The following is a 13,360-nucleotide window of genomic DNA, read 5'->3' as shown; positions in this document are numbered from 1 at the left end:
GTGGCGGCTTAGCAATCTAGGCCATCCATTTTATGTTGCCACTTTCTCAACATGAGACTTCAGAGTTTGCTGTGGCAAAGGAAAGGGAATTTAGAGAATTGAGTGCCAGCTGTGAAATGTTTCCACTCAGAATCACATGCCACATTTCACTCACATTGCATCAACGAGATCTAGTCACCTAGTCATATGAAGCATCCAAGAGGCAAGGAGGTTTACTTCTCCTACAGAACAAGGAAATATTAGTGAGCACCACCGATGCTGACCACAAACTCTGAGGGTATGAACAGAGAAGGATAATCCTGCAGGCTTGTTCTATATCTCAGTGAAGAATGTATACAGTAGTCCTGGGATAATTCTATTTTCTTAGGAGGCCCAGATTACCACAAATGCCATATGTTTACTTTCATTAATTTCACTTGGGACCTATATTAAAGGTAAAGAAACATCTAGGCAACATTTGGTAACATTTAGGCTCCAAAAGATAACCAGCTTGATAGCCCTGAAACGATGGGTGACATTCTATCGCTCAGTTGGAATGGGCATATGCAGAGAATAATTGAAAGCAGAGGATCTAGAGAAGCTTCTCTAGTTTGAGATGAAATAGGATAAAATTGATAAGCAGGAAAGACAAGAAAAATGCTTTAAAGGTATATGGCAACAGAGGTTCAGGAGGCACGGTCTTGACGTGGTTTGCCAGGAGCAATCCACAATAGATGGGCCAGCATGGGAGTGAAGCTTCAGGGCACTTCCAAGTCTATGAGGCAACTTCACAGACAGAGCCTGAAGCTGCAAATCAAAGAATTCTCTATGTAGCATTAGCCACGTTCTCTGGGCAGGTTGTAGTCATATCTTCTCAAACACATTTCTAGGGGTCACTTGTGGCCATGAAGCACAGACTAATATAGGGCATGGATTTTAGACACTAATAAGATTGCTTTCCAATATCTATACAGCATGAAACGGAGGGGATATTTAGAAATTAGGTGGTTAATTAGGTCAATATGGCAACCAAATAGAGCAATCAGGTTTCTAAGGAGAAGAGGAAAAGGGATAGATATTTCATCTGGATATCTAAATGGATTTAGTTAATTGGGAGACTGTCAATTATTCAGAACAATTGAAGATATCTTGGCCTATCCTTCCTAAACTTCCAGGGTTCTGGTAATGCTATTCAATGGCAGTTACATGCATATAATTTCAAAAGTAAAAAAATACAAAATACAAAACCAAAACCAAAACCAAAATACAATAACAAAACCAAAGAACTATGGTTTGTCTTGTTTGACGTTTTTGGGGAGGGGGTAAATCACATCCTTCTTTTGAATTTCAAATAGCAGACATTTAATTTTTTTTCTCAAATCTTAGATTAGGATAAATTGTCATAAAGCTGAATATAATCAGAATCTCTGTTGACTCTTTTCATCATCAAAATGACTCCTTTGACTCCTTTAATACCAGAATATTATATCTTTTATATAATGCTCCGTTTATTCAAGTGGACAGTGAGCTTAAACAGAGATATAACAAATGCCTATTTTTTTCTCAGGGGAATCTCAGGGGCGTAGCTCAGAATTACAGAGAGATATTTTGCTTTATTCCATAAAATCAGGATTAGGAACAAAGCTAACTGGTTTGCGATAAATGTTCACTGATTTTGTAGAGTTCTTAGGAGGGAGGATAGGAGATGAGTTTAAGGATAGTATTTGAATTCAAATTTTATCTTACATGCTTATACTAATGGTTTCTTTACAAATCCTCAGTCCCCACCCAGAACAAGAAAAATCCTGATTTTTTTTCCTGGCTTAAAAGTACCATCAGAATTAATGTGGGTAACTTGTGTTTAAGATGAAAAGCACTTTTACACAAGTTCTAAGTATATAATTAATATTAATGAGGTGCATTCTGATTAAAGTAGTATATTTGATGAAGTATGAGGAATTATACTGAACCACTTACTTTCATGAAAGTGACAAAGGGAATAATTTCATTTGTACTTGGCAATTAGATATCAATTTAATGAGTGAGAAGAAATAGGGACTCGTAATTTTTAAAAGCATGACGGAATGCTGGCAACAGTAAAAATGTTGTATGGCTTACATTTTATTTCAGGCACACAGTGGTGGACTGCAACAAGGTGGGTATAATGGTTACAAATTCAAGAGCTCATTGCTGCCCAAATTCCTAAACCAGTCAAGCTGTCAGTGCTCCACACTCCAGGAAGTGCAAAGCCATATCCTGCAACATCTTTCTGTGTCGGTGCCCATGCAGGCATTACCAATTGATCACATACCTCCGCTGGGCTTGGCTTTGAGTTAGAATTCTCCTCTACAAAGTGCTCTCAGTAATTGCCACTAAATATCAGAGTTCCTCTGTGCAAAGAACCCACCTACCCCTGAGATGGCAGAGAAAACAAGCTGAGGAGGTTTATAGGGGCACACACTATTCTGGTTATAAGCAATGCAAAACTATCTCTTCCCATAACATGAAAGACTTCTACCAGCACCTCCTATAATTGTTGATATTAAATTCTGATATAGTTACTCTGATTTGGCAACAAAGTAGGCCCCTCCCTTTCACCTATTTTAGGACCAGTGATGAACCATTCATGCTAGTTTACTGCCCAAACCCCAAATTAACAAATTTATCTCCATTTTGCTTGGAAAGCAAACATTTCTGATTTGTTCAGGAGCTTTTTTGTGTGTATGAAAGGGAATGCTTCAAAGGACAAAGTTGCAGGCTTTTAAGCAGATCAAACAAAACTAACCTAATAAGGGCATGTTATCAATAGAAAGCCAAGAGAATGTATAAAAATAATGTATGAGTATCAGCTGGAAAATCTACACAGAAGATGGAAGAAATCCACTCATAAAGCATTGCTCAAATGTTTATGCTTACCCTAATGTTATCCATATATTTTGGATACAAATATATCACATATGCAAATTACCCCAATCTATTTATCTATGTTAGAATTAATTATAGCAATAACTGCCATGCATTGAATGCCTGCTATGTGCTACATACATCATATATATGATTTCTGGTCCTCACAAAGCACCCATGAAATCAGTATCATTATCTCACTTTGGCATTTCAGCAAAGGAGAACTGTAGGATTCATGTGGTTGGCCCAAGTACACCTAGTAGTAAGACACTGAGGTGGGATTCAAACCCAGACCTGCTGGACTCCAAACACAGTGCTCTTTTTACTACAGCAGCACATTGACTCCTTTGTGGGATTCTTACACATTAATGAGCTGATGAGACACTCAGGACTACAAGAGGGGGATATCAAATCTTATCCAGCATTTTTTGCTTATAAGTAGGAATAATCACCATTTATAACAGGTGATTGCCCTATTCTTAAAGGATACTTGGCAATTCAGCATTCTACCTAAGATACTACTCAAACCATCTGATGATATTTAGAGATGTAGATAAGTTCCCATAATATCTATGCAGTAGACTCATTTGGTAATTTTGGAAAGTTTGAATTTTGAGGAACTGATACTTTGTTTTTTTTGCCATGTTCTATGAAATGAGCTAAAATAATAAAAAAAATATTTAGCCTCATGCAATCAGTCATAGAAAGCAATAATATTGATTTCTATTTCAATCATTACCCAAGTAACTGACAGAAATGTAACATGTCATCTGGAACTTCTCTAACTGTATAATGTATCCCCAAAACATAACCGCAGGGACAAAGCTGCAATGAGAGAAAATAGTATGGACAAGAACTATGAGGCCGTAAGATGAACTTGAAAGAAAATGGCTTTCATCACCTTTTCTCTCTCTTTTTTGGGCTAGCCGTGCAAGTGGTCATGGATGGGAGTTCGCTGCAAGAGCCCACGGGCTCCCTCACAGTGGATTTTTCATTGTAAGATTCCGTGTACTTGTTGATAAGATTAAATTATTTCAAATCCAGTTTACTTTCATAAAGTATTACATATATTTATTCTGGTCACAAGTTCTTTGTGAGATATAAGTATTATGGATATTTTCTCTCATTCTGTGACTTAAATTTTCATTTCCTTAACTTGTCTTTTGATGAGCACTTGCCTTTTGAAGTGCAACTTATCATTATTTTTTTCTTGTATGGTTAGTGCTTTTTGTATCCTATCTAAAATTTTTTCCTTATAAGTAAATATATTTACTTATATTTTCTTTAAAAAATTTATAGTCTTTTTACTTTTATATCTATGATATATTTAAAATTACTTTTGTGTCCTGTGTGAGGAAAGTATAAGGTTCATTAAAATATATCCATATCTATATCTATATCTATATCTATATCTATATCTATATCTATGCTTATCTGTTAATTCCAGCACCATTTATCAAAAGGACTTTCCTTTCTCCATTGGATTGCTTTAGTGCCTTTGTCAAAAATCAATTGAGTGTATACGTGTGGGTTTACTTCTGGACTTTCCATTGATCTATTTGTCTATCCTGACACTAAAACACACTTGCTTGATTACTGAAGATTTATAGAAAGTCTTGAAGGCAGATAGGTCAAATCATCTAAGTCTGTTCTTTTCCAAGATTGTTTTGGCTATTCTTCCACCTTTGAAATCCAATGTAAATTTTAGAATCAGTTTATCAACTACAAAAACGTGTGCTGGGATTTTAATTGGGATTGTCATAACTCTACGGATCAATTTGGAGAGAATTGAGATCTTAACATATCTCTCCATTGATATTTCTTCATTAATTTTTCTCAACTATTCTTTGTAGTTTTCAGTGGGTGGCTATTGCATATATTTTAATTTGTTCCTAAGTACTTTGTAGTTTTTAAATGCCATTGTAAATGGCATTTTTAAATTTAATTTTCTGATTGTTTATTGTTCCTGTTGTTCATACAGAAATACAACTGACTTTTGTATATTGTCTTTTGTCCTGAAACTTTGCTTCATTCATTTATTGACTTTAATAGTATTTTTATAGGTTCTTTAGGATGTTTTATGCACACAATATTACTATCTGCAAATGAAAACAGTCTTAGTCCTTTGTTTCCAATCTGGATGCCATTTCTTTCTTTTCATGTCCTTATTGCACTAGTTAGGACCTCCGGTATAATACTGGATATAAGTAGTGAGCATAGACATTTATGCTTAGTCCTTGATCTTAGGGGAAAAAGTTTATTTTTTTGCCATTACATATGAAATGAGCTGTAGAATTTTTGTACATGCCCTTTATCAGATTGAGGAAGTTTCCTTCCACTAGATTGCTTAGGGTTTTATGATGAGTAAATGATGGATTTTTTCAAATGCTTTTTCTGCATCTAAGGACTTGTACTGAGAACATACAAAGAACTCCTAAAGTTTAATTAAAAATAAACCCAACTTCTAAGTGGACAAAATATTTGAATAGACACTTCACAGAAGAGGATATATGGATGGACAGTAAGAACACAAAGAAGTGTTTAAATCATTAATTTTCAGGGAGATGAAAATTAAAATTGCAATGTCATACCAATGTACATGTACTAAAATGTCTAAAATTAAAAAGACAGAGGATACTAAATGTTGGCTGGAAGAACCGAAACACCCATCCACAGTTGGTAGCAGTGTAAAATGGTACCACCACTTTGGAAATCTGTTTATAGGTTTCTTATAAAGCATACACATCACCTTATAACTCAGATATTACACTCCTGGGTTTTACTCAAGAGAAATGGAAATATGTATTCACAAAACCAGTTATGCCTGAATGCTTATTTCAGATATATTTATAATAATGGGAAAGTGAAAACAGCCCAAGTGTCATTTTGAATAAATACACAAACTGTGGTATATTTATACAATAAAATATTTTTTACCAATAAAAAAAATGAATTACTTAACACTCCCCAAATCATGGATGAATCTCTGAAACACTGTGCTGAGTGAGAGTAACTACAAACAAAAAAACACACAATGTGGAATTCTAATTATATGATGCTAAAGAGTATGAACAAACTAATCTATGTTGATGGAAATTAGATTGTGTTTGCTTCCGGTGGTGAGAAGGAGGGAGAGATAATGACTGGGAGAGTGCAAAAGGAAATCTTTGAGGTGTTGACAATGTTCTGTATCTTGATAGAATTAAGAGTTGCATGGGTATATCATTTGTCAAAACTCATCAAATGGTTTATTTAAGACCTGTGTTTTTAAAGACACACCTTTTTTCTTTATGTAAATTATATCTCAATTTGGAAACATAAAAAGCACGAAAAAATAAATAGCATGAAGACATAAAACTTTTAAAGTTGTGGGTAAACAGGAGATACCACTCTCCTCTTCTGAGACTGTTATTATTAGGACTTTTGTGATGGTCATGCTTATGACATTATATATTCTTTGTGGATACTTCTTTGTTCTCTGTGTTGGATAATATACCAGAGACAAATAAATAGATAGACATTTACATATCAAACAACATAACCAGATAGCAGTAGTTTTAAAAAATCATATTACTTTTGGTTTTAAAAACATGAGAATGATGCATATGGTCATATAGATGCACCAATTTTGGTTTCTATCATCAAAATAAAGCCTTGTTTTATGAGTCATTATACAAGCACCACGACAGTTTCTCTGATTTTACCCTAATGAAAGCTTTTTAATGAGTACACATTATGTTCACTTATTAATATCACTGATATGTATTTCATCATATTTTAATACCTACTGAAAGTAATTTGGCACATTTACTGTTTTCTTCTAAAATGCCTGCTATTTTTGAAAGGGCCTGGCTGGAATTTTAATTATAAATTTGTTTCCTTTTTTTCCTTCTAAATAAGGACACCACAGATAGTCTGTGCAACTTAATTCTATAAACATGTAGCATTGTGCTAGTTGCTTGAAAACTCAAGTGTAAATAAGACATGATCTCTGTTATCAAGATGCTCATAATGAGCTCAGCGATGGACAAGAAGTAATGTTCACTAGAAGATAATGTCATAATTGCAATAGCAGTTATATGAACAAAGGGCTGTAGGAGAAAGGAGTGACAATTTTCCCAGAGGGAGAGGAAGAGAGTCATAGATGGCTTCACAAAGTAAGTGACATTTAAGATAGATCTTTAAAAAACAAAAAAGACTGATCAATATATCATTCATCAATTCGGCTACCACGCTGTTGCTCCTACATGGTAGATATCGGGTCAGGCACTGGCACGTAGTGTGTGGTCTAGGCCCTAAAGAAGCTTACACTCTGGGTATTTTTGCCAATCCTAGAAGGAATGCAGGTTGCTCACTTGCCTATCTCACTCTTTCCACTCTGGCTTCTTTCCATTTCATTTTACTAAACTAGACTTATACACCAAAAGGAACTTTAAGCTCAAAGTTATTATTTTTCTTTTTACATTTTTTCATTTCTGATGTCATGGGAAAAGTGATGGCTTGGTAAGTCATTGACTACTAATATTTAGTTCTACCACTTAGCTGTTTTCTTACAACATTGATTTATTCATTCAGTTACTTATTCGAGCATCATTTATTAAGCCCTTTCTGAGTATCAGTGGGTCCCCAGGAATTGGGATACAAAGGTGAAGAAGACTGTCTGGTAGAAGAAACAGAGATGCAAAAATTCAAATGCTGTGTGATACTCGTTGCAACTAAGGTTGAAGAAGAGAAGGAGAAATTAATTCTGGTGTAGAGGTCAGAGAATAACTCAAAGAGAAGCGGATGCTTTCATTACTCTTTAGTGAATTGGAAAGACATTTCAGATGTAAGGAACAGCATGTGAAAATGAACGCAGAGCCCAAGCAATCAGTAGTGTTGTCCTGTGCTGTTTCCCTTTGAAAGGCTTTTGCTTAGGAATCCTTCATCTCAGGCACAAAGAAGTGACGTCATTTCCTCCCATGCTTTCTGACTGTAACATTTTCTGTTCTAATATTGGAGCATCCAATTTCTTTCATGTTTCTCAAGCAAATAATCTCCACATAATTCTTATTTCCACACCTAAAAATGCCAAATACTAACAGTTTACTTTCTAATGTCACTAAAATATATACTTTGTCTCCAACTCTAAAGAAGAATTTGTGGACAAAGGTATAATTGCAGCTATATTCTCATTTAAGTATTCTTCACAACGCTTTATCTAAAATACTTGGGGCCAAACGTAGCTCAAAATGCAGAATTATTTTTTGGATTTTAGGAAAGAAAAATGGTACACATGCTACCTTTTCCCTAGCACCTACAGCAAGATGTGGTGTGGCAACCTGGACTTCAACACATTCGTCGCTCTGCAGTAAACACGTAAATGTTCACTCTAAGAGGAATAAATAAAGATTATAAAAGCCTCACATCAGTTCAGGCCAGGTTTGCTGCCAAATGAGTTATGGGAAACATTTGGTTTCAGAGCTTTTTGGGTTTCAGAAGTGTTAATGAGAGATCGTGGACTTGTATTGCGGTTATCCTCATTTCATAGTTTTAGAAACAGATTTAGAGAAATTAATTAACTTGTCCAAGTTTCTTAGCTAGTATAGTAAGGAAGCATCATGGAAACCTAACAGTCTTACTCGGAACTCTGTTGGTAACCACTGTTCCATACGTAGCAAGCAAACAGTTCACTTTTATTAAGTCGCCAGGTTTTCACCAGGTAGAAGAGGGGATTAAGGTAACTGAGTATACAATGAGAGTGCTTTGCTACCGATGCGCCTCCTTTTCGATGATACTGTGAATAGCCTCCGCTTCCTTATCCTCACAGACTTCCTCGTTGCTGACTGTCTGCATGGACTCTGGATGTCATGCTTTGAGAACTGTATCTGTCCTTACAATTCTTCTTGCTTACATGTCTTTGACCTAGCTGCTGAACTAACTCCCTGCCCCTGGTTCCTCAATGGGTATTTTCAACCATTGGCTATTCAGAGCCCAGTGTGCTGCTTTTCTGGATTTCCTCTCCTGACTCTCTCTTTCATTTCTCTTCCAGCTCAAAATCACTTCTTACCAGCTTTCTCCCTCAAGAGAAGTTTGTGTTGTTCCCATTGCTAACTTCTCAATCTCTGACTATATTCGGTCGCTATTCTTGCCTTCATTCTTCTTGGCAATGTGGATCCTTGTATGCTTCCATCAGAATCAGGTTGTTAAGATGCAGATTCCTGGACTCACCTTTGACCAATGAAATCAAGATCTCTGGGAGCGGAGCCTGGGAATCTACATTTTCATAAGCATGCCACATGGTTTTTAAGCACCAGGAGTTGGAGATCAATAGCTTTGTGGTGCAGCAGAGCTGGTGACTGCTCTTCCTGTGGGATCCGTTTTCATGCTTGCAGGCACGAATTTATACAGCTTGCACCGTAAGACCAGAGCAAACCATAAATGCCTGACTTCTTGCTCTTCCAAAGTCACATGAAGAAACATTGCTTGGGAAGTTTAATCAATTTATACGTGAGGTATGCATTAGGGAGACTATATTAAATATACTAATTACGTATATTAAATATACTAATTACTTGAAAGATAACATGACTAATTTGGCCTAACTAATTTGTTTCCATGGCTCAAGTCTCATTTTTCCTCCATCTTCAAACACTGTACTGTATTTCCTTTCTTCTAAATTTCTACTCTAATTTATTCTAGCCTGACCTCTGAGCGAAAGATGAAAGAGAGTAACAATTGTACTTTCCAAACAAATTTTTCCTGTCTAAAGAAGCCAGCTACTTCCAGCAGGGCTTTCTAAAAAGGGTCTGCAACTTCTCTTGTCCATTTAGCATGAAAACAGGGTAAGAACCAGCATCCTATTCTTTAGCTAATGAGAATATAATATGAATTATTTTCAAAGATGCACACACACACACACATACACACACACACACCTGCAACACTAGGAAGGAACAGCTAGGAAGCCACAGCGCTTTGATTCACTATTAGGGATATTAACCTAAAGGGGATAGTCACCTATTGTTTGAGTAATGTCAGCCCTCACCAGAGACTCTGGAGCATAGATCTATTACCAGACCATCTGCTTGTTCCTCAGCTTAGTGCTGAGAAATGAATTGCTAATATAATCACATAGGCAAAATCTTTTTTTTTTTTTAACAAATGATAATGCTGGAAATTACACTTTTGATTTTGATGAAGGCTGGACTTACTAAAATAAAGTCTCAATCTAGATTCAAACTATCAGAAAATCAGTTTCCACTTAAGTCACTGACACAAGTGTCTCCATCATTATCCATCTTCTATTTGAATATGTAAGTTTTCAAATGAGTGTTTAAGTCTTTTAAAGACAAAAATGGCACAGTGCAATGCAGCTACTTCCATTTTAGCTTGCATGGTGACTGTGTATATTTGAGACAATGCTTTTATAGACAGTCATAAACTATCAAAACTACCATGTCAGAAACAACTGACTTGATACATTTACATTGGATGAGTGTAAAGTTATTTGTAATTTATTTTTAGTTATGAACAATTTTACGATATTGATGATCACTGATAAAGGCAAGAACACTCACTGTCTAAATACTTGCAGACTCAGTTTATGATAATATGATTAGTTACACTAATAATGCTGCTTAGGCACAGTCTCGCTAATTATAATATTATAAATATTAATGTCACCCAGCCTTTTTGTTTGATTGCCACTCATGGAGTCATTCATCATGATATTTTCCTGGAATCCACACTGTAAGATTTTATTTCTCTCTCCCTTTTATTTTTCATCACTGGACTTGCAGGGATACACGTTATTCTCCAAGAAGCCCTTATTTTTGGCTATCTGTTTGGAGAGGAATAGTGGTATTTCCCATTAAAACTAGCCAAATGTAAATTGTTATATGATGTTTCTCTTATTCTTTCTGAGTCCCTAACCTTGCCATCCAAGGCAGAGTACCCAGGGTTTTTGTTTTCCATTCTTTTTCATGTGACCTGTTTCAAGTTAAGATTCATTTGAATTATTAAATGCTTCCTTAAAGAATCTTTTTACTTGCCTCTCTTTTTTTTTAAAGTTAATTATTGATGTAGTGACAAGCTGAAAAGACTAAGAATTATAATTTTTTCCTCCCCTCATTCAGGACTCAAGAAATGTCTTCTGACAATGGTTATCTATTTAGAATAATACAAAGGAAATACAAAGGCGAAATGCTGAATGTTGTTTTAGAAAAGATTTGCTAAAATCACTGTATTATACAAAATGTAAATGTAGTGTATATTTCTCTGAAAATAGCAGTTAGTGAGAAAGTTGGGACATAACCTTTAGAGCCCAGGTTTAACCACATAGCAGAAGCAGTTACAAAAGATACTGATTAGATTTTAATTTTAAAAACTTCATCATATTATTCAGGGCTCCAGTGATTTGATTGTCTTGAAAATAGAAAGGTAATGTTATAATTTCCAGAGCTTGTTAAAGAATAAAGAAATCTCCAGCCTCCCACTGGAAAGAATGCCAGTCATCACCACAGTAAGCAAGAATTTGGAGCCACTTTACACTATAAACTTCAATCTTTTTCTTTTATATGACCTTGTGTTATATTGGTTTCATAAAAATGTAACTCAGAGACCTATCATAGAGTTGTAATCAAGCCTCCTTCAGAACGATTCTACAGCAGAAATCACATCAAATGGGCACCGTGCTTCCTCTGTTAGTGAGATGGTAGGAGGGCAAACAAGACCTGAAATAGAAAGTGAAAAAGGCAGAGTTCTCAAGGACAACCCAGGAGAGGTGGCCACATACCTTTCCCAAGAGTTCAGCAATGCGAGGAACTGGTTTCCCTTTCTGGTGACTCATGGTAGCTGGACTCTGCCCATCCCAGTCTTGTAGCTCTTCAATGCTTTTCAGATAAAGCAAGGCTTTGAGGCCAGTGCAGTAGTCTTGAATGACAGTGAAATCCTGATTCTGAACAGCACTGCATACCTAGAAAAGGTAGAGCAACCAACTAAAAGTCAAGCTAAGAGCTAATTCTCCAAACAGCCTCACTTTTCATATAGTCAACACAATTTATTTTATGTGCCAGGCACTGTTCTAAGCATGACAGGTCAATTGTTGCCTGGAGGGGATGGGAGTGGTAGGGAGGGAAGGACTACAAAAGGGACAAGGAAACTTTCAGGGACTGTGAATACTTTCATCAGCTTGATGTGGTGATGGTCTCACAGGTATACACATATTTCAAAACATCAGACTGTACACTTTAACTATGTGTGGTTTACTGTATGGCAGGTATAGTCAGTATGGCTGTAAAAAATTAGGTCCACCCAGAAGAATTTCCCAGGAGTTAAATTTAGCACAACATGAGAATGGACATTTTAACTCTCTCATTCTCCCTCCGTTGAGACGTGCAGCCTGGACGTGGTTCTCATGCGAGGAGGTGGTCCTGCTGAGCAGGAGACCCATCAACTCAGCCCTCATGTACCACTGCCTGCCTCTTTAGCCTCATCTATCACTGTCCGCCTTTGTATTCACTGTGCTCCAGTCACACAGGTCTTTCCTCTTTTCCTCGAATTCGCCACATTCTTTCTTTGCCTTAAGACCTCATAAGATCTCACCCCTTGAAGGTCTTTCCCTTCTACATATGGCTAACAGCACAGCTTCAGTCTCATGGGAATTATCACTTCCTCAAGGAGGCCTCCAGGGGCCCAAAATAAGTTAAGACCTTCTTTAGCTCATATATTTTTGACTTCTAAGTCTTGCAAGGTTATTTGCTCCCTCCCCCAAGAGACTGAATCTTCAGGAGGGCAGAAGCTATTTTATTTTGGTCAACATATTATCCCCAGTGACCAGCAAAGAGTTTGTCATTTATTCTGCTCTTCATAAGTATATGTTGAATGAATGTGTAATTCAGAAGAGGTTTTTTAAATTTGAGTGACATTTCTTAGAAAATAGAGATTTAATTCTAGAGTTAAGGAAGGTTGATTCTGAGAAATTAGGATCATTCAAATAAAAATATACTTGAGAGTCTGTGTTAGGATTTGAGTTAGAGCTTGAATTTAGTGGACTTTGAGAAACACTCCAAGTTGATTATTTACAAAGATACTTCTCCAATTTTGATACCATACATAGTCTCCAGAGACTCATTTACAACTGCCAGTAGGACCTCCTCACCCATATGGCCCATCATCACTTCAAATTCAAAATTTACCATATAGAATTCAACACCTCTCCTCATCCATATTTCAAATCAATCCAAAGAAACAGCTATCCAAACAAAACTAAGCAAAGCAAAACTCACTTCTATCCTATCTTCCCAGATGTTAAATTCTTAGCATATATCATAGTTGCTGGTGACTGCAGCCAATAAAGAAAAACCATGTCATACATGAATGAAGATGAAGAAATACCTGAAAATAGAATAAATCATATTCTATTTCAAGTTCTGTTAAAGCCTCCTGAGTCTTTAATTAATACATTTCATTGTAATCCTCATGCCTAGTGCACTAC

At 36.1% G+C, this 13,360-nt stretch overlaps 1 protein-coding gene across 3 annotated transcripts in view; it reads right to left on the bottom strand.

The window, feature by feature from the left end:
- The window catches only part of DPYD (dihydropyrimidine dehydrogenase), an 811,527-nt gene that overhangs the window by 97,667 nt on the left and 700,500 nt on the right, over positions 1-13,360 (bottom strand). For all 3 annotated transcript variants that reach the window (XM_081225179.1, XM_081225181.1, XM_081225180.1), the window contains one exon: positions 11,660-11,839. In XM_081225179.1, the coding sequence (XP_081081305.1) occupies positions 11,660-11,839 (180 nt within the window). The remainder of the gene's footprint in view (positions 1-11,659; positions 11,840-13,360) is intronic.

The sequence above is a fragment of the Mesoplodon bidens genome, assembly GCF_964165515.1.
Source record: "Mesoplodon bidens genome assembly, chromosome: 2".
Classification (NCBI taxonomy): Eukaryota; Metazoa; Chordata; class Mammalia; order Artiodactyla; family Ziphiidae; genus Mesoplodon; species Mesoplodon bidens.
The sequence above is the reverse complement of the archived record's forward strand: the minus strand, read 5'-3'. Positions and strand labels throughout refer to the sequence as shown.